The 22768-nt window shown below is 43.1% G+C and overlaps 2 protein-coding genes across 7 annotated transcripts in view; one reads left to right on the forward strand and one right to left on the reverse strand.

Moving 5' to 3' along the window:
* The window catches only part of LOC138736002 (tumor necrosis factor receptor superfamily member 5-like), a 37352-nt gene extending 19902 nt beyond the window's left edge, over positions 1–17450 (reverse strand). Inside the window, exon 1 of one of the 3 annotated variants that reach the window (XM_069884768.1) lies at positions 17283–17450. In XM_069884768.1, the coding sequence (XP_069740869.1) occupies positions 17283–17327 (45 nt within the window). In that variant the 5' untranslated portion in view covers positions 17328–17450. The remainder of the gene's footprint in view (positions 1–17282) is intronic. The other 2 variants (XM_069884767.1, XM_069884766.1) reach the window with 2 other exon arrangements.
* Positions 17451–20389: 2939 nt separating this feature from the next.
* LOC138736004 (AP-1 complex subunit gamma-1-like) overlaps positions 20390–22768 on the forward strand; it is a 106855-nt gene continuing 104476 nt past the window's right edge. For all 4 annotated transcript variants that reach the window (XM_069884774.1, XM_069884776.1, XM_069884778.1 and 1 more), the window contains exon 1: positions 20390–20487. The gene's annotated coding sequence lies outside the window, so the exon portion shown is untranslated. The remainder of the gene's footprint in view (positions 20488–22768) is intronic.

Below are 22768 nucleotides of genomic sequence, written 5' to 3' on the forward strand. Positions count from 1 at the left end.
TTGCTAAGTATGTTTTGACAGAGTAAGTGGGCAGTGGAGCAACACATAAAATGCTGGAGGAAATCTACAGGTCAGGCAGCATCCATGGAAGGCAACAGATGGTCAAATGTTTGGGCCAAAGCCCTTCATCGTCAGTGGCAAGAAAGAGAGCAGAATCCTGAATAAAAGAGTGGTTGCCTGGGGAAAAGGGGAAAGGTGGTGGTGAGGAAGCTGAAATGAGGTGTAAGCAGAGTATGAGATGTTGAACTATATGACTATAAATATTAATGGAGTACATAACCAAATCAAAAGGAAGAGGCTATTAAATTTACTGAAAAAAGAAAAAAAATATAGCATTCGTGCAGGAAATGCATCTAACTGAAATGGAACATAACAAATTAAGGAGAGACTGGGTAGGGCACATAATGGCAGCATCATATAATTCAAAATCCAGAGGTATAGCTATATTAATCAATAAAAATGTACCAATCAAAATAGAGGAGGAAATAATAGATCCAGCAGGGAGGTATGTAATGATAAAGTGTCAGATATATTCAGAACTCAGGAATTGGATCAATATATATGCACTTAATGAAGAGGATCAAAAGTTTATGCAAGATATTTTTTTGAAGGTTGTAGATACTGTAAGGTAAAACATCATGAGATGGGAATGTACAGGGCTGTAACAAGATGTGAATGCATCCTTGTACTTACAAGATAAGAGAGACATTGATGGATTGAGAGGCAGGAAGCTAGCAGGGAAAGGATAGCAACAGTTTTAGTCATTGGACAAGTAATGATATGATGATGTTCTAAGCACATATCCAAGGGTATAAAAAATCACCATTTTGCTGATAACGGCAGAATGCATTCTCCGACTAACATGTTTAGTCGCAAGTGTTACAATCCGGTAATAAAGAACAAAGAACCCTGATTTCGACTCAGCCTGGTGTTTGTCTCACTCATTCATGAACAAAGCAGACCTAACAATACACAGGGGAATATATTGATAGGAGGGGATTTTAACCTTAATTTGGACCCAAAGGTGGATAAAACTGGACAAAAGACTAGCAAAAAGAACAAAGTAGCCAAATTTATGGTTAAATCAAAGCAGGAAATCCAACTTTTGGATATATGGAGGAGGCAACGCCCAAAGGAGAAGGAATACTCATATTATTCGAGTAGACATAAAACATACTCAAGGATTGACCTGTTCCTGTTGTCAGCCCATATCCAAGGGAGAGTTAGGAAAATGGAATATAAAGCTAGATTGTTATCTGATCATTCACCCCTGTTATTAGTAATAGAACTGGAGGACATCCCACCAAGAACATATAGATGGAGATTAAACTCCATGCTACTTAAAAGACAGGAATTTAGAGAATTTTTTGAACGCCAAATTAAAATGTACTTTGAAATAAATACGGAATCAGTGAAAGACAAATTTATATTATGGGATTCAATGAAAGCCTTCATCAGAGGGCAGATAATAAGTTATGTAACTAAGATGAAAAAAGACTACAATCGGGAAATAGAACAGCTGGAAAGGGAAATAGTAAGTACAGAAAAGGAACTAGCAACAAGGGAAGATACAACAAAAAGAAGAGAATTGGCAGACAAAACAATAAAATACGAAACATTACAAACGTATAAGGTGGAGAAGAACATAATGAAAACAAAGCAGAAGTATTACGAGCTAGGAGAAAAAAACGCACAAAATACTAGTCTGGCAACTTAAAACAGAACAAGCTAAAAGAACTGTATTGGCATCAAGGAAAAAGGACAAACAAATTACATATAACCCAACAGAGATCAATGAAAACTTTAATGAATTCAATGAACAATTACACCGAACTGAGAACGAGGGGAAAGAAGACAAAATAGATGAGTTTTTAGCTAAAATTGAACTAGCGAAATTGCAAGAAGAGGAGCAAAACAAATTGATAAAACCATTTGAAACAGAGGAAATACAGGATATATTAAAAAAGCTACCAAACAATAAAACGCCTGGAGAGGATGGACTCCCAATAGAATTTTATAAAACAATTAAAGAGTTATTAATTCCTCCTCCCCTGGAAGTAATGAACCAGATAGAAGAAACACAAAACTTGCCAGATTCATGTAAAACAGCAATAATTACAGTAATACCAAAGACGGAGAAAGATCCACTAACATCAGCATCATATAGACTAATATCTCTACTTAATTCAGATTATAAGAAAATAGCAAAACTATTAGCAAACAGATTGGCCGACTGTGCACAAAAAATAGTAAAACAAGATCAAACTAGATTTATTAAAAAAAGACAAACAACAGACAATGTCTGTAAATTCATTAACTTAATCCATGCAGTACAAGGAAATAAGATACCAACAATGGCTATTGCTTTAGATGTAGAGAAAGCCTTTGACATGATAGAATGGAATTATTTATTCAAAGTATTACAGAGGTTGAACCTACCAGAAAAACATATTAATTGAATTAAAGTATTATATAAGGGACCACTGGCGAAGGTGACAGTAAATGGATATATATCGAACCAATTTAAATTAAGTAAGTCAACTCGGCAGGGATGTCCACTATTTCCCTCACTGTTTGTTTTGCAATAGAACCATTGGCAGAACTTATAAGAACAGAAAATAAAATAAAAGGGATAAAAATAAAGGAGAAGGAATATAAAATCAGTTTATTTGCAGATGACATCATAGTATACTTAACAGAACCAGAACTATCAATAAAAGAACTACATAAGAAATCGAAGGAATATGGAGAAATATTGGGGAACAAGATCGACGCAAATAAAAGTGAAGCGATGCCAAAGAGTAACGTGGATTACACAGAGTTTAAAAAAGGATCACCATTTAAATGGCAAACACAAACAATATGATACCTAGGTATTAGATTAGATAATAATTTAGACCACCTATACAAATTAAATAATCAGCCATTAATGAAGAAATTACAGGATGACTTAGACATTGGAAAGAATTGCCACTAACATAGGGAGGGTAAATTACATTAAAATGAATGTCTTCCCAAGGATACAATACCTATTTCAATCGTTACCAATTCCCTTAACAGAGAAATTCTTCAATGAACTAAAGAGAATAATAAGGAAATTCTTATGGAAAGGGGGAAACCGAGGATAGCGCTAGATAAATTAACAGAATGGTACAAACAAGGTGGTTTGCAGCTACCAAACTTTAAAAATTATTATAGAGCAGCACAATTAAGGTATCTATCAGATTTTTATTAAACAAGGGAAAAACCAGATTGGACCAAGATAGAGCTAGATAAAATAGGGGAGAAGGTACCAGAACATGTACTTTATAAGTGGGATGAAAAACTGGTGCAATATAGAAAAATGTATAAATGTATAATTATCAAAAATGAAACATGGAAAAAGTTATGTTCTGGAACTATGAAAAATATAATTATTATTATTGATGCAAAATCAACTAATCCCTTTCACAAAAGATAACCTTTCCTTTAGAGAATGGGAGAGAAAAGGAATTTAAAAAATAGAAAATTTTTTGGGGGGAAATAATTTATTATCATTTGAACAAATGAAGTACAAATATGGAATAACTCAAGGTACAATGTTTGCATACCATCAACTGAAAACTTACTTAAAGGGTAAATTGGGAGGCAGATTGAGAGAATATGTGATTACAGAAACAACGATAATAAAAAGATTTATAACAAACATGTACTTCAAGCTGCAAGAGAAGGAAAATGATGAAATAAACTATAAATCCAAACAAAAGTGGGAAAAAGATTTAAACATAAAGATAAAAAATGAAACATGGGAAAAGTTATGTTCTGGAACTATGAAAAATATAATAAACACGAGGTTATGCATGATACAATATAATTGGTTACACAGGCTATATATCACGCCCCAAAAGTTTAATAAATGGGATCCAACATTATCAGATAGATGTTTTCGCTGTAGGAAGGAAATAGGAACTTGGGCATGTGAGAAAGTGGAAAAGTTTTGGGAAGATCTAAATCAGGTATTAAATAAAATCACAAAAAGCAACATACCAAAAAATCCAGAGATCTTTCTTCTGAGTAATATAAGAAGTAAAGAATTAGGCCTCAAACTGGATGAAGTGCAAACAAAATTTATTATGATAGTCTTAGCTGTAGCAAAAAAATGTATAATGTAAACTTGGAAATCAGAAGAGAGCCTGAGAGTACACCAATGGTACATGGAAATGAATAAATGTATTCCATTGGAAAAAATAACATATAATTTAAAAAATAAAGTCACATTATTTGAACAAATTTGGGAACCGTACATGGAACACAACAGAGAGGTCCTACCGCGGACCTCCACCCCCCAAAATGACAGAATGAGAAGAAGACGAAATGATCTGATCCAGCGTGTAAAGGTAGATGACACAATTTTCTTGTTTATTTTCATTGTGTTATGACATTGTTTAATGGGTTTATTGTAATGCATATGTTGAATGTTTAATGGGTTTAAAGGGAGGTGGGAAGAAAGGAGGAAAGGTAGGGGGGAAAAAATGGGAGAAAATGCCACTGTGTCTTTTCAAGAGGGAAATGTTTGTGTGTATTTTGATTGATATGGTTCATAGTGTGAAAAATAAAATATTTTTTTTAAAAAAGAGTGGTTGCCCACAATGTAGTGGAGGAACTTTGTGGATAGGCATTGTTGGTGCTGGCAGGGTGCAGGACGCAGATGATACAAGTTTAGCATAATTAGCAAAAAGACTGGTGGGAGGGTGCAGAATGATGAGTTTTTTTTTAATTTGCTCAGCGATTCGGGATTCAGAACAGATGCAAAAGTAAATTGGATATCTACTGGTAATTAAAATGACTGCAGGGAAGCAATAAGAATGGAAATAATTGAAGACCTTCCAAAGAGCAGGCAAGTTTGTCTCAAATGTTCTCATTCTATGCTACAAGATTTTGTAATTCTGGGCATGAAACACCAATAGCTGTGACTAGGTTACCTCACACAACAGACCCTGAAGACTGAGTTCAGTAATTAAAAGCCAACTTTTGTGTTGCACACCAGGGTAGGGTTCACTAAAACAAAATGTAAAACAAAGTTTCCATTTATATAGAATATCCCCAAGATACCTCAAAGCACTGCAACAGACTCACCTATTTCATATGTGGGTACCGTTGAATCAAAAAATAACAGCAGTCAGCCTATACCCAGCCAGATCCCAGCAGCAGGAATGAAATGGTGATCTGCTGCTGGTGTTTGAGGACATCAGGAGAACACCTCTTCTCTGACCACAGTATTTTTTAAGGCAATCTAAAAGTAAATTTGCTGCCTTAACTCATCAGATAATAAACAGCGAGAAACAGAGAAATGCTGGAGGAACTAAACCTGTCTTGCAGCGTCCATAGGAGGTAAAGATACATAACCTTTTCATTGTGTAGTGTCATTCACAAGAAAGAACTGGACCAAATCAACTACATTACCATAAGAAAAGGAAATAGAAAATGAATATAAATACTTTACAGTTGTACTGCTGGAAGTTACACAGCTTAATAAGTTCCCAGAAGTGAAAGGATGAGCAAATGTAGGTTCTTGGGAGTCACTATCTCAGAAGATCTTTCCTGGAACCAACACACCAATGGCATCATGAAGAAAGCCTCTACTTCCTCAGGAGTTTGCGGAGGAGCTAGTGGAGTTGTTCAAGTGAACCGGTACGGACTTGAAGGGCCGACATGGCCTGTTTCCGTGCTGTAAACGGTTATATGGTTATGGTTATATGGTACAGACTATGGGATGGCCCATGAACTGTGAAGTTTTGTCGTGGATTTTGAGCACCAATCCTGGAGTTGGAATGGCACCCATGACCTTCAGGCTTAGAGATGAGATGACAACTACCAAGTGTAGATGTTGTGCACAGTTAAAACCCCACCAAATAACTGTAGCTTGAATGTGGCTTCACCCAAAATCTATACCCCAGATCCACAGCTCTCTGAAAGTGGCTACAAACTGAGATGGTGTGGTAAAGAAAGGGCATGGCATTCCTGCCTTCATTGGTCAAGGCATTGGGTATAAGAGTAAGGAAGTCGTGTGGTGGCTACATTAAACTCTCGTTAGACGGCACTTGGAGGGATGTGTGCATTTCTAGTTGCTCTGTTGCAGGAAGATGTGGAGGTTTTGGAAAGGGTACAGAAGAAATTTACTGGGATACTGTCTGGATTAGGTTTGAGCTATGGGGAGAGATTGGAAAAACTTTGGTGGTCTTCTCTAGAGATTCAATGGCTGAGGGGAGACCTGGTAGAAGTGAATAAGATTGTGAGAAGCATAGGCAGACAGAATCTTTTTCCCAAGCTAAAACTGTCAAATCCTAGAGGACACATGTTTAAGATGAGAAAGGTAAATTTTAAAAGAGACATGTGGATAGGTTTTTATACCAGCAGTGGTTGGCGTCTGGAATAGGCTATTCAAGATAGATATATGGATATGAAGGGATAGGGGCAGGGTTTGAATTTAATGTTGCATCTAGGAATTACAAGGAACTTCTCATTCACTTATAACCATATAACCATATAACCGTTTACAGCACGGAAATAGGCCATGTCGGCCCTTCAAGTCCGTACCGGTTCACTTGAACAACTCCACTAGCTCCTCCGCAAACTCCTGAGGAAGTAGAGGCTTTCTTCATGATGCCATTGGTGTGTTGGTTCCAGGAAAGATCTTCTGAAATAGTGACTCCCAAGAACCTACATTTGCTCATCCTTTCACTTCTGGGAACTTATTAAGCTGTGTAACTTCCAGCAGTACAACTGTAAAGTATTTATATTCATTTTCTATTTCCTTTTCTTATGGTAATGTAGTTGATTTGGTCCAGTTCTTTCTTGTGAATGACACTACACAATGAAAAGGTTATGTATCTTTACCTCCTATGGACGCTGCAAGACAGGTTTAGTTCCTCCAGCATTTCTCTGTTTCTACTACAATAACAGGCATCTTCAGACTTTCGTGTTTTTCTTGAAAATGATGTAGCACGATCAATGACCACTCGCAGACGCAAAGCCAGCAGTCAAAGGCTTCATTAATCAGAAGAGCCAGGCATGCCTCTACATGCTGCTGGCTCACGTCCAAGGCATGAGGGAGGAGTCTAAGGCCCTCACCCTTTATTAGTAGATCTTATGGGGAGGGGCTCAGGTGCAGAAGGTGGGCCAGCCTGCCCAGCCCAGTGAGGATATACCCGCACATGCTCACAGTACCGTGTTCCACACATTCATCCCTCCTTTTTTTGAATGAAGTTTGGCAGGGTGATAGGGGCAATGTCCATTTGCACAGGTCTTGTAGTCCATATAGTTCAACAGTTCAGCCACTCTGGCAATTTTATTCGGCGCTGAGATCTCCAAAGTACTGCTGGCTGTATCATTGGTTCCAGTGCAATGGTGGCTTTTTCCCTCGGCTGGGTGTTGGGGGGCTGAACTGTTTCTGTGCATAGGGGATGGGGAATTTGTTTGTAACAGTGGAGGGAAGCACTCGTGGAAGGGGAAGAAAATTCAGGGGGCCATGTTGGAGGTGGGATCACTATGTCATTTGTCAGGATGATCCCTGAGGCCGACTGGTGGCTGTCTGGGGGTATCGGGTGCGCCTTCCATGCCAGTGCCCCAGCTTGTACCAGGTCCCGGATGGACCTTGTATCGTCCCGTCCATCCGGGTACCTTACCAGCGCATACTGGGGGTTCACATACAGGAGGTGTACTTCCTCAACCAGTGGGCCTGCCTTGTGCATTCTAACATACTTCCAGAGAAGCACCAGCCCTGGGGTCATCAGCCAGACCAGCAGCGTGGTTCCTGATGCTGACCTCCTAAGGAAGGAGAACAATTTTTCATGTGGTGTTGCATTAGTTGGGACTAATAGGGACCGGGTGGCATGGAGCATTCTGGAAAGACCTCCTGCTACTAAGATATGGGCACCCCTTTCAACCTGAGGGCCAAAAGGACTGCCTTCCAGTAGTTATGCCCTTAGAAAGGAAGTATTGCCACAACTCCTCACCCATGAAGGCAGATCCCCTGTCACTGTGAACGTAACTGGGGTATCCGAACAGAGTGAATACCATGTGGAGTGCTTTGATGACCATAGATATGGTCATGTCAGGGCAGGGAATGGCAAATGGAAAACGTGAGTACTCATCTACGATTCTCAGGAAGTAGATGTTCTGATTCGTGGGCCAGAGTGGCCCCTTGAAGTCCAAGTTGAGACGTTCGAAGGGGCGAGTGGCCTTGATGAATTAGGCTCTCTCTGGTCTGTAAAATTGCAGCTTGCATTCTGCACAGTCTGGCAATTGCGAGTCAGCTCCCTGACTTCCTCCACTGAGTAGGGGAGGTTATGAGCCCTCACAAAATAGTAGAGCCTTGTGACCCCGGGGTGGCAGAGGCGATGGAGGGGGGCATGGAGGTGATCCACGCACCCTGGTACAGGTTCCTTGGGACAGGGCTCATTGAGCTTGCCCGGGCAGTGCAAGATCTCATAATTATAGGTGGACAGCTCAATTCTCCACCTCATGATCATTTTTTATTTTACTCCGCTGTTTATTGTTAGATATAAAAATGACAGCTCTCTGGTCCGTCAGCAGGGTGAATGGTCAGCAGGGTGAATGGTCTGCCAGTCAAGTTGTGCCTCCAGTGACACATGGCCTCCATTATAGCTCATGCCTCCTTCTCAATGGCAGACTGTCTGCATTGAGAGTGCAGGAAAAAAATGCCTCTGACCTGCCTGCTTTGTTCAGTGTGGCGGCCAGAGCGAAGTTGGAGGCATCACTTTCCACTTGGCATGCATCCCTGCCTTGACAATCTCATCATTGATGCCCTCGAAAGCCTTACGGGCCTCCGCCGATGGGGGAAAGGTAGTGGTTTTCACTAGGGGTTGGGTCTTGTCTGCATAGTTGGGGATCCATTGGCATAATGAGAAGAGTCCCAGGCACCTTTTTAAAGTCTAGGGATTCTGTGGGAGAGGTAATTCCATAAGGGGCCACACATGGTCGGGGATGGGGGCGATGACGCCATGCTCCACCACGAACCCCAGGATATCCAATCGCTTGGTGCTAAACATGCACTTATTATATGTGAGATTGAGGGCTTTTGCGGTGGCCAGGAACCTCTGCAGATTCTTGTCGTGTTCCTTCTGGTCATGACCGCAGATGGTGACATTGTCCAGGAATGGATATGTAGCCTTCAGGTTTCCCTTTAGAACACCGACACCCCATTCATGAGGCTGAATGGGACCCGAAGGAAATGGTACAGTCGGCCATTGGCCTCAAATGCCATGTACGGCCGATCTTTTGGTGAATCAGGATTTGGTGATATGCTGATTTAAGATCTATGGTAGAGAAGACCCTATTCTTGGTGATCAGGGCAAAGGGTAGTCGTCCAGTAAGGTGAACGGTTGATGGCCTGACTGTAGTCTATCACCATCCGGCACTTCTCCCCACTCTTCACCACCACTAGTTGCACCCTCCAGGGACTGTTACTCGGTTCTATCATGTCCTCTTTCTGCAGCTGCTCCACCTCCGTCTTAATGAATTCCCTGTCCCCAGGACTGTATCGCCTGCTCTTAGTGGCAACAGGTTTGCAGTCTGGGGTGAGGTTTTGGAACAGGCCTCAGGTCAGATGCCCGACCCAGCAATCACGCGTGATTGGGTCTCTTCGGGGGGAATAGGCGGGACCTCTTGGAACTAGTTATTACTGATGGTGAGGGGGGTGGGGTAGGGCCCATCAAACTGCATCAGCACACCCTTAAACTGACACTGGAAATCCAGCACCAATATGATAGCTGCGCAGAGGTGAGACATCACCAGCAGTTTGAAGTTCTCATATTTCGTGTCCCCCACGGTTAGGGTCACAGTGTAGATCTTGTGGATTTCTGCAGAGAGGGATTTGGAGGCTAGTGCTGCCTTGCTCTTGGCTGGAGACACAGTCATGGAATAACATTTGGCCGTGCCCGGGTATATGAAGCTCTCAGTGCTTCCTATGCCAAACAGGCAGCCAGTGGTGTGGCCGTTTATCTCGATGTCCATCATCAATCACCCCAGCTGGTGTAGTCTACTCTAAACCAGCACAATGGAAGCCAATGTCAGCTACTGTTCGAGTTGCTCCTGCTATGCTGATGAGATTGCTACCACCAAGATGGACACCCACGAGATCGCGAAGATGGCTGCTCCTATGGATCGCACGCGGTGGAGTCCGGAAGTGAAACTGGATGTGATGTCCCTCCGTGTTGTCGCACCACTGTTCCGGAAGTTCAGTTCTCAGCAACCAGAAATGACAGCAGAAGTGGATCAGCCCAAGATGGATATATGGGTTATGGTCCACATGTGGCACTGCCAGAGTGGGGTTTCGAGCAACATACCCTGACATAGTGTCCTTTCCTCAGACAGTTCGAGCAGGTTATGCTATAAGCCAGACGGTACTTTCATGGGTGTTTGCTTTGGTTGCAGTAGTTACACCTCACGTGCTGGGTGGTGGCAGCAGCAGTCAGGGGCCCAGAGTCCCAAGATATCATCGCCCGTTCTCCCCATCTGGCAGTCGCGTGTCCCGCTGGGTAGGCCTGCGTGATCTTTTGGGCAGTATCCATGGTTTGGGCCATCTGCACCACTTCCTGTAGGGACCGATTGCCTTTCTCCAGGAGTCATTCCCTTATGTGATGGGAACAGAAGCCAGTGATGAGCCTGTCACAGATGAGCTCCTCCTGGTAGGCTTGCCCTAGTCCCTGCAAGGCCCTCAAGAAATCGTCAACCGACTCACCCAGGCATCGGCATCAGGAGTCAAGCTGGAAGCGAGTGTACATCACATTCATCAGGGCTCCATATTGCTGTCGGAGTAGGCCTATTGACTCTTCATATCCAGTGCAGTTGCAAATTAATTGGTACGCTTGGTGGTCCACCACTGCAAAGAGCAGATCATACCAATCCCTATCGGCTGTGATTTTGAGGCGCCTCAGGTAGGCCTTCAAATAGTGTAGCCACATATCCAACTTTACGGAGGCCTCTGGTTCCTTTGGATCGATCTCCAGCTTCTCCAGTCAGATTGCCTTGTCCACAGCACTTTAAAATTCTGATTAATAAATTGTAGCACGATCAATGTCCACCCGCAGAACACGAAGCAAGAGTCAAAGGCTTTATTAATCAGAAAACCCAGTCATACCTCTACCTGCTGCTGCCTCACAACCAAGGCAGGTATGAGGGAGGAGACTAGGGCTCTCAGCCTTCATTAGGGGATCTTATGGGGAGGGGCTACAGATACAGAGGTGGGCCAGCCTGCTCAGCCCAGTGAGGATATACCCAGACATGCCCCCAGTACCATGTTCCACCACAAATGAGTCACTCTGTTACCTACTGTAACAGTAGGTAACAGAGTAGATCACAGAGTCTCTACTGTTATCTATCAAAGTTAGATAACCATTTAGTGTTAATAAGACCAGTCCCCTAACAGATCTTCACAAGTGTTTGCACAATGGTTCAGCGGAACAACATTTCAGGAACATTCTATTCATTTCTACTTCTCTGAAACAAAATTCTCATTTAGTGCCCAATCTGTCTCAAAAATACCAGTTTGGTTTATGAAAAGCAGGAAGCAGAAAGGATAGCAGAGAGAAAGCTGAGGATTGGTCAGAGGAAGTTTGTATAGTATCTGATTTGGTTGTGGGAAGATTTCTGTGGAAAATCCCCAAGCATATAATATACATTGACTGACATCTGGTTTCTTGTAATGGGGTGAGTCATGCACATCAAGCTTCAAATACTACTCTATTAATTTTACAATAACGTACACTTTATACCAGTATTAATAATTTGTTAATGCTGTGCGGTGTGAATATAAGAAATTGTTGCTAATGCATTCATTTGGTTTTCAGCCCAATTTACTGCCATGACATGGGCACTGAAATCAGAAGAGTCTCTGACAGTGATATCTGACAGAAGTATGTAATATCTTTAACAGAGCACCAAGCTTCTGAAGTTACCTGGGAAAATGTTCCGTTCAGGGTAGTGAGGGAGGAAAAGTAATGTTAGTCATTAACCCATCAATAAACAACTGCCCTCATGAAACACATTGGGACGTTTTACTGTATAATAACCTCAAATAAATCCATGCAGTTGCAATATAGTGCCTCTTTCTCAGTTTACAAAGCCCTAATTGTAATTTAGAATTTTATTTCATGGTGCCTGGCAAAATTATTCTCTTTTGAATGTTTTTCAGTAACATTTTATTTCTAGGCACATCCAAAAAATCTATTAAACCACAGTTCACAGGTTGAGGAAGGGTGTTTTACTATCAAAAGTCCTCATATAACTAACAAAAGCCAGACTGAATGACCCACCCACTGCAGCTACAGCTTACTTGTAGCAACAGAGGGACACACCCAATAAGCCGATCACATTTCACATCTTGCACTGGTGGCCGCTAACAGTTTGACATTGGGTATACGGAGGTACATTTTTAGTCACTTACACCTGCTTTGACATGACTGTAGTCATTCAGCGCTAAGCATTTTTTAAAATAAGAACTTATTTATAAGTTTCTTTGGAAGATAAGGTGGTTAGCATTCAATATGCATGAAATAACACCCCCACCCAAGAAACAACAAATGTGATAAATTACCAGATAGCCTATTTAATAGTAAAGATTGAGGGACAAAAATGGGCCACAAGAAGAGATGAACTCTTCAGGACATGTTGAATGGTTTGCTGAGTTCTTCCAAATATGCAGGTTTACATAAAGCTAGGAGAACTTCTTTCTTCTTTAAGTGTTGCCATGGGATCTTCCATAATCACCCAATGGCAATGTTTAAGATTGTTTATTAATATTAAGATATTAATATTAAGATTAATATTAAGATATTAATATATATTTCTTCCTATATATTAAGTATAGTTAGACAATATATAATATGGGAAAAGAATATCAGTCCTTAGAGTGAAACACAAAAGTCTGTGTTTGTAGTAATTGCACAAACTTGCTGGAGAAGATCAGCAAATCCTGCAGCGTCCACAGGAGGCAAATAGATATAAACATTCTGGGCCCTGGCCCAATTTTGTGTGTTTACAATCAGCCCTTAGAGCCTTTTTTTTCAATTTAATCATGGCTGATCTTCTATCTTAATATCATATTCCCACTCTATATCCACACCTCTTGATGCCTTTGCATTGAGGCATGTATTTGCTACCTCAATATATTCAACCAGGTGGCCTCTGTCACCACTTAGTAGAGAATTCTACAGGTTGACCACCATCTTCAAGTGACAAAATAGCTCCTAGACTCTTGTCCTGTAATCTAAGATTGTGACATCTCATTCTAGACCCCCAGACAGGGAAAATACCCTCCCTCTATTCAGTCGGCCTAACACTGTCAGCTTTTTGTATGTCTCAATGAGATCCCCTCTCATTCTTCTAAACTTTAACGAATGTAACATACAAGTGACATTGTCCCAATCACTTCACATCCAACAGTCTGGTCATCTGGGAATCAGTCTCATGAACCTTCACTACCCTTTCTTTATATCCTTTCTTTGGTAGGGAGACCAAAACTGTACAAAATAATTCAGGTACTATCTGACCCTAGATAATTTAGACATGTTCTACAAATTTCTTTAAATCAGGACTGACCTTTTTGTTTACACATCTGCACCTAACTAAAAACCCTTCACTTAGTCAAAATTCAGAAATTTGACATCAGATGTAGATCATGTTCCCGGTAATGTTGCACAAAGTGTATATTTATTTACCTTTATCAGTAAGGATGTCAATTAAAAACTTGGAACTTTTTAAGTACCTCATGGAGGTATTTTTTAATATATTTTATTTATAGATTTAAAGCCATGATAAAATGTGTTCCTTTTACAAATATATCATTCAAATTCCAATACATGTGGTATTAAAAAAGAGCAAACAAAAAAGAAAATAGAAATATAGTAGATCTACCCAGACCCCAGACTCCCCCCCCCCCCCACCACTGCATCCCATACTAACCCCCTATTGAATGAAAGAAAGGGACCAGAGCTCTTCCACAGAAGTTTTATTACAGGTACACGATCCTTTATCCAGACATCTAAAATCCGGAAAGCTCCAAAATCCGGTAACCGGGAAGAGAGGCAGCCGGGCGGCTGGCACTTGGGGGAGGTGACCAAGGGACTGGCGCTTGGGGGAGTTGGCTGGGTGACTGGAAGGTGGTGGGGGTGGATATGGCAGAACAATTTGGGTGGGCTTTCCGAAATCTGGAAAAATCCAAAATTCAGAACACACTGTCCCCCAAGAGTTCCAGATAAAGGATCGTGTACCTGGTACTATAATATTTCTTAATATTGTGTATATAGAGACCTTAGAAGAAATAAAATATCAAAAATTCAATTAAATATTTAAAATCACCTTTTGGGGTGGGTCTTTCTCTTTTCTTTTTTTTATATATGGGCTCCATATTTTCAAAAATATATAATATTTATATTGTATTACTGTAATTTGCGTGAATCTTTTATGGTTTTAAACTTATAGATAACATTCATAAATAAAAAAAAGGGACATATTCAGACCAGAATAAAATCCCACTGAAAAAGTAATTGTTGTTACATTGGGAGATGTTAATCTCTCCCATTGGATACATAAAGATGAGCCAAATGCCCTTCCACATCTAGCCTTGTCAACTAATCCTATCCAACTCCTCTCCAACACCCATCAAGCTCTGGATGATCATGGAGTTATGGAAAGATGCAGCAGCAAACAGGTTTTCAGCCCATCAGATTCCATACTGACTACCAACATCTATTTTTAGATCAGTCCTACATGAAAGCATTTTGTCATTTCATATTACCATCACTTCTTCCCCAGATTCTACCACCTCGCCATACACAAAGGCAATAGTTTTCTAATATTTCTTTCCACTCACATTTCTTTGACTTGGCTTCGTGGACGAAGATTTATGGAGGGGTATGTCCACGTCTGCTGCAGGCTCGTCGGTGACTGACAAGTCCGATGGGGGACAGGCAGGCACGGTTGCAGCAGTTGCAAGGGAAAATTGGTTGGTTGGGGTTGGGTGTTGGGTTTTTCCTCCTTTGCCTTTTGTCAGTGAGGTGGGCTCTGCGGTCTTCTTCAAAGGAGGTTGCTGCCCGCCAAACTGTGAGGCGCCAAGATGCACGGTTGGAGGCGATATCAGCCCACTGGCGTTGGTCAATGTGGCAGGCACCAAGAGGTTTCTTTAGGCAGTCCTTGTACCTCTTCTTTGGTGCACCTCATCCCACCTTAAGTAATCACTAAATAAGTATTCTGTGATTAGTAAGGGATTGCTTAAGATGGGATGTGAGTGGGAAGGGAAGGTTGAGATTCACTGCTCTAAACCTAATTGTTACTAAAATATTTTGCTTGAGAAAAATTGTCATTGGCCCATTTCCTTTGGAGTTATGGACTGTGCACATAACGAGTCAATGAGATACGATTAAAACAATGGTTTGCAAACTTCTTCTTTCACTTTAAGTAATCCTTTACTAATCACAGAGCACCTATGGCATAGGGATTAATTAAGGTGATACATGAGTGAAAAGAAAAAGGTTGAAAATCACTGCACTAGGGCAATTTTTGGCCACTTAATCGACCAATGCCTGAAATTTTGCGGGGTGGGAGAAGGTTAGCTTAGAGCAGCATGGTTACCAAAGTGGTTAGCAGTGCAGTGCAGGTGACCTGGCTTTGAATCTGGCCACTCAGATTTCCACCCACCCTCTGAAAACCTATGGGATTTGTAGATTAATTGGAGGATTTGACTGGCACAGGTTCATGGCCTGGAAGGGCCTGTTACCGTGCTAAATTAAATTACATATAATATAAGCAGAGCACCCACAGTCCCAGTGTTCCCATTCCACACAGGCTGCATTGAAGGTTAGGGTCAAACCTGGCTCAGGACAGCTGTGAAAAGCAGTTCTACAAACTGTGCCCCTGTGCTGCCAAAAGCATCTTGATGCAACATATCACATTTAATGGAATGCCCATTGTGCCTTGTCGATTGATATAGGATAGGACAATTCTCTGGAGAAAAGAACCTCATGTACTCACTCGAGATGGCAGCACACACACAGGAGACTACAGATGCTGGGATCTGAAGCGAAACATAAACTACTGGAGGAACTCAGCAGGTCAAGCAGCATCAGTGAGAGAAAATGAATGGTCGACGTTTTGACCCCGGCCCAAAACGTCATTGACTTTCTCCCATTGATGCTGCTTGACCCACTAAGTCCCTTAGGAAATTGTGCTTCACACAAGAAGTGCAGATGCTGGAAGTGAGCAAAGAGAAGCTGGAGGGACAGATAGCATCACTGGAGAGAAATCGTCAGTCAACCTTATAGGTCAGGTTATCTCAACAATTCTCCTTCCCATTCCCTTGTGACATGTCTGTCCATGGTCTCATACACTGCCACACCCGTAAAGTGGAGGAACAACACCTCATCTTCCGGGGCACCCTCCAACTGGATGGCATTAATATCGACTTCCCTGGCTCTTGTTAACCCCACCCCATGCTTCCCCCTTCCCTCTCTCCTTTCACACAGACATGATAAATTCTACTTAGTCCTTTATCACATCCAATTAACACCTTTTGTTGGTCTGGATTCCTTCCCCATTGTTAGAACTCTGAAACCTTCTTGAAGAAGAGCGCAGGCTCGAAACGTCGGCAATATATCTTGTCTCCTGCAGATGCTGAAAAGCCCGGCTGAGCTCCTCCAGCATTTCGGTGTGTTTACTCCAATCACAGCGTCTGGAGCCCGTCGTGTTTCACCCACGCTCTGGACAAAGGATCCCAAGGTGAAAGGTTGATGGGCCATTCCTCTCCTTGGCCAACTTCACATGCCCCCTTGCTGATAATGTGGGGGGATCATTGTAGAATTACTTGGGGGGGGGGGCTCTCGTAACTTGCACTCATTAATGCACCCTTTGTTCGCAACACACAAGTTGGCGGCTCGGAGCCTTATTTTAAAACATGTCAGTTTTATTGCTTTTTGAACTTCGCCTTCCACCCAGCTCAACCCAAATAAACGTGCCTTCGCTCCAACGTCCCCCCTCTTTCCACTTTACTGTATCCACCGGCACTTTTTCCCAACCCAAACCATCAGAGGTAGAAACTTCGTCTTCAGTCTGGCAATAGGATGCAAACCGAGCATATTCGGAAACCCGTTATTAAAATATCCTTGGACCAATATGTATAATAAAATGGATGGGGGTTTTTCCCCCTTTAAGGAATCCTTTGAAACGAAGCAATCGAACAAGACGGCATTATTGAAGTGCTCGAAACAAACTGGCATCAATCTGCTTACCTGTAAAAGAAATACAATGTAACAGAAGAGGACGCGTGGAGCCATCGTGCTGGCCAAGCCTCTCCCCAAGAGCAGCCCCGTTAAACAATGCCCACTATGTGCACAGTCCTCAGAGCAGCAACAACTGTGTCGCGATGGGACAGAGAGAATTTATAGAGAGCGCTTATTGTCTCCTCCCCTGTGGGGGCATTTTCACGGGGGCTTTCCAGCAACAACTCCATTTCGTCTCATTGCGTTCATTTTCGGTTTTACTTGTGTGTGGTTCAGTATAAAATCCCATCATGTCACGTCACTTTTCATAAAGGAACGGGCCAATTCATATGACAGAAAATCATTCCTTGTTAAAACAAGCGGGAAAGTGAAGCCCCGACTCACGCCCACGGACAAATTCTTTTGCAAGATCCATTTCACAGAATGCAACCTAAAGCAAGTATTGTGATTTGCGATGCACGGGAGCCGGCTCCTGGATCAGCAAGGACAAAGCTTGCCCTATAGAGCGGATGGCTCTATAGGGCAAGCTGCCAAACGGCCAGAACGCAACAGGTAGGGACTGGAGTGAACTGATGACTAAAATAACAGGACAGAATGTTGTCCGTCGCCTTCACCTCCCGTTCCCACAACCGTCTATGTGGTGATTTATTGCCAATGTACTGGTCAAGAACACTCCGTTCAAGGTTTCACCAGCCCGCTAACAAAATGGTCATTTCAGAAACATGAAATTCTGCGCGATCGTTATGGCATATGACTTGTTACATAATAAAATGCATTTCGATCTGATGACAATCCAACCTCCCAGAAATCGCAGCAATCTACACCCAACATTTGGTATAATACTTACATTTGAATAGTTCGACGCTTCCTGTACATATAAATTCGCCCTTATATTATTTGATTGATGGAAGCAAATTTCCCCTCGAAGAAATAAAATAATTTGGAGAGATCAACTTTTTCAAGTCAATTCTGCTTCTCCCCACGTAAACACATGAGAATTAATATCCCGTGCATTTAATTGTGTTTTTTGAAGAAGTGGCCAAGAAGATTGATGATGTGGGGTGGTGGGTTTTCTCTCCATCGAGGTGAGCAAGACTTTTGACAAGATTCTACATCGTCGACTCATCCAGAAGGTGAGATCCAAGATGAGTTAGCCAGTTCGATGCAAAATTGGCTTGGTGGAAGATGGGGGCCAGTTGCATTGATGATTAAAGGTCTGTGATAAGGGGTCTGCTGCTGGGATCAGTGATGGATCCCCTGCTCTATTATATTTATGTTGGTGGTACAGTTAATAAGTTTGTGTATAACAACTGAATTAGTAGCGGGGGTGGGGGGGGGAGGGGATGGTGAGGAAGAGTATTTAAGGTTATCTCAGGATCTAGATACAATAGGAAAGTGGGCAAAGGAATTTAACTCAGGCAAGTGCAAAATAATGGATCTTAGAAGTTAAATCAGGGTAGATTTTACATCCTGAAATACAGAGCCTGGGTACAAGTACATGACTCCCTGAACATGATTAAACAGGATGGTGAAGAAGGTTGGGGCACTGAGAACAAGAGTTGGAACATTAAGCTGCAGCAGTAGAGGACTGCACCTGCAATATTGTGCACAGCTCTGGTCACTATACTATAGGAAGGATGTAATCAAGCCAGATAGGTGAAGAAGAAGAAAATCACAAGGATGTTGTTAAGATTGGTGGGCTTGTGTAATGAGGAGAGGCTGGGACCAGAGTGAAGGAGACTGAACATGAGGTTTATAAACCAAGAAGGATGTCGATAAGGTGGTTAATCACTAACTTTATCTTAGGATATGGGAATCTAAAACCAGAGAGTATAAGTTTAAGGTGGGGGAAATAAACTTAAAGGGAACCTGAGAGGCAGTATTCTTCACACACAGGGTGGTGGGGTTTTAAATGAATTTCCAGACAGTGGTAGAGAATGGTACAATTACAATATTTGTAAAAAAAAATTAGATAGGTGCATGGATAGGAAACGTTTTGAGGGATGTGGGCCATACACATTTAAATGGAACGAGCTCCGAACGTTTGCTTCTTCGAAATAACACACTCAGTCCAAACATCTATCCGCCATATGTGTTTTCTGAACATTCTCAGAAAATGAGCATCAATGTAAAATCAAGCACGAATTAGCCTTGAAGAAACAAGTGCCTGCAGATGCTCTAAGAGACAAACTGCTGGAGAAACTCGGTGGAGGTAGAGAGAGGCTTAACGTTTTTGGGTTGAGCCCAAGCAACATCTCTGATGGTAAATCGGCTCGTGTGCAATTTCCATTTAATTTCACATTTGAGACCCATCAAATAGCCTGTCAAGGGTACAATTGAATAGAGACAGATTAAAAATAGAAAATAAAATAAAAATGTCAGATGCTGAGGATCTAAAATAAATCACTAACTTTATCTTAGGATAAAGGCGGAAAATGCTATGAGCACACAGCCGTGGAAGGAAAAGTTGTCTGCGTCCGAATTGGGAAAGAGAGATGAAAATATGTAACTTTAACTTGCAAAGAAGTTCGCTGCAGAGATGGGTTTAAAATGCGACGAAAAGAGTACATGCTTTGTTTTTCTGGACGGATGTTTTTTTATTAAGACCGGCTATGCAGAAATATAAAATCAGTGCTGTTTTGGACAACTACAATCTTGAAAAATCGTAGAGCGATGAACAATCAATTTCAGGGTGGTGACAATGCAATATTTGAAAATGATGCAATTTGGAAACAGAATTTGATTTAGAGATTATTTGTCAGAAACAATGCCGTCTGTCTGCATTTGTTCAGAATTCCGGAAAATGTATTTGTAGTCCTGACTTTTGGCAATTTGCTCTCGATGTATAATCAGGGTAAATTCCAGGGGAATTTATTTTTTGGGATAGAACAGCGCTGCCAAAATACCCCAGCTTCTCACGACAGGAACAATTGAGCAACGACTGGTTCGACGATGTGGAGTGCATGAAAACTTCATCTTCCAGAATGCACCGCGTCCAGCTGCGAGCCAGCGGCGACCGCCTTGTTGGTGATGGTCATTGAAGTCCATTTGAGGGCCAACCGAACGATGGGTCGCAGAGAGGAACTACAACTCCCAGCAGGCAAAGGGGCCCGAGGCGCAAGCGTGCTCGGTCTTTTCTGACTTCAAACGGCGGCCATCTTTCAGCTAGAGGGGATAGCGGGGAAGTTGTTGTCGATTTTGCTGGCAGGTTATGGTGAGTAGCTGATGTCTGTCAGTGATTGTCATCGGTGTCTGATGGTCATGGGATCCGGCGGGCCTCAGTGCGGCGGCAGTGGGAAGTCCGCGAGAGGGGTAGGATGGCGGGTTGCGTTCGGTGTCATGGGTGACAGGTGTACAGGAGCGGGCTTCTCAGCTGGGCCCTACCCTCGCCCACGCCGCAGGGGTCCTCTCAGCTGGGCCCTACCCTCGCCCACGCCGCAGGGGTCCTCTCAGCTGGGCCCTACCCTCGCCCACGCCGCAGGGGTCCTCTCAGCTGGGCCCTACCCTCGCCCACGCCGCAGGGGTCCTCTCAGCTGGGCCCTACCCTCGCCCACGCCGCAGGGGTCCTCTCAGCTGGGCCCTACCCTCGCCCACGCCGCAGGGGTCCTCTCAGCTGGGCCCTACCCTCGCCCACGCCGCAGGGGTCCTCTCAGCTGGGCCCTACCCTCGCCCACGCTGCAGGGGTCCTCTCAGCTGGGCCCCACCCTCACCCATGCCGCATGGGTCCTCTCAGCTGGGCCCTACCTTCGCCCACGCCACAGGGGTCCTCTCAGCTGGGCCCTACCCTCGCCCACGCCGCAGGGGTCCTCTCAGCTGGGCCCTACCCTCGCCCACGCTGCAGGGGTCCTCTCAGCTGGGCCCCACCCTCACCCATGCCGCATGGGTCCTCTCAGCTGGGCCCTACCTTCGCCCACGCCACAGGGGTCCTCTCAGCTGGGCCCTACCCTCGCCCACGCCGCAGGGGTCCTCTCAGCTGGGCCCTACCCTCGCCCACGCTGCAGGGGTCCTCTCAGCTGGGCCCCACCCTCACCCATGCCGCATGGGTCCTCTCAGCTGGGCCCTACCTTCGCCCACGCCACAGGGGTCCTCTCAGCTGGGCCCTACCCTCGCCCACGCCACAGGGGTCCTCTCAGCTGGGCTTACCCTCGCCTACGCCACAGGGGTCTTCTCAGCTGGGCCTACCCTCTCACCCACAGCACAGCTGGTACTCTCAGCTGGGTCTCCTTAAGCTCCCCCATATTAACCTGCTCCACAACGGACCTACTCCCCTACACTTGGGCCCAGCTGCAGCGGGCAGCTCACCTGAATCTTACCACAACCCCACCAATAGTGCAGGGGGTTCTTCTCTGGGCCCTACCCCAACCCACATCTTATAATTTTGATTTCTTGAAGGACTGGGTTTGGCTAAAGATAGCTGCAATCAGCTGTCTTTGTGTATTAGCTTGTCGATTTTTAATGTCTTTGGCTGAGTAGCAGAAATGCTTTTTGTGCATTCTTGATTTTTCAGCTGTTTTCCATTGATTAACATTCATTAAATGGCACAGCGGGCTTGCTGTTTTTTAAAATTCTTTATATTGTGGGTCCAAACATTGGCTTAGGCCCTTGAGAAATTCTGCCTATTTGTATGGACTCAGAGGGTCAAATGTAGAAATTAATTTGTAGTATGATTTTATTTCATGGGTGTAGGCCACCAAGCTACTGTGCATATTTGTTATATTACTTTGTGTTATGTGATGGTACAGGAAACATTATCTTAACCACATCAGAAGCTAGGACAAGAAATGGCCAGGGCCCCTCAAGCCTGCTGCGTATTCAACATGATCATAGCTAATCTGCCCTTTGCCTCTTCTCATCAACGCCAGTTCTCCATGTCCCTTTCAACAATTTATTTACCTATTGAAATATCCTGAATGACCCTCTTTATTACCCTGTTTAGCTATTAATCACTTTCGAGAAACTGTCCCTTTCAATAATTTATTCACCTCTTGAAATATCCTGAATGACCCTCTTTATTACCCTGTTTAGCTATTAATCACTTTTGAGAAGCTGTGTACCTGTATCCTTTGGTCTCTTTTCTGCAACTCTCTTCAGGGCCTACCATTTACATCCAAGATGACTTGCCAAAATGCAGCTCACTTATCCTAATTAAACTCCATTTGCCATTCCTCAACCCACTGACTCAGTTGATCAAGATCCCAATTTTGGTGTCATCTGCAAACTTACTAATCATGCCTCTTGCATTCTGATCCAGATCACAATATAAATGAAAAACAAAGGTGGACCCAGCACTAATCCCTATGACACACCACTTGTCACAGGCTACCAGTATGAATACAACTTTTCACCACCATCCTATCTTATGCCAATTTTGTACCCAATTGGCTAGTTCTCTGGATCTCATGCAATCTGTCATTCTGGACCAGCCTATCATGTAGCAAAAAGTTCTGTGTAGACAATGACCACTGTCTATTGCCCTGACCCTATCAATCATCTTG

This window comes from Narcine bancroftii, chromosome 6 (genome assembly GCF_036971445.1).
Source record: "Narcine bancroftii isolate sNarBan1 chromosome 6, sNarBan1.hap1, whole genome shotgun sequence".
In the NCBI taxonomy this organism is placed as follows: Eukaryota; Metazoa; Chordata; class Chondrichthyes; order Torpediniformes; family Narcinidae; genus Narcine; species Narcine bancroftii.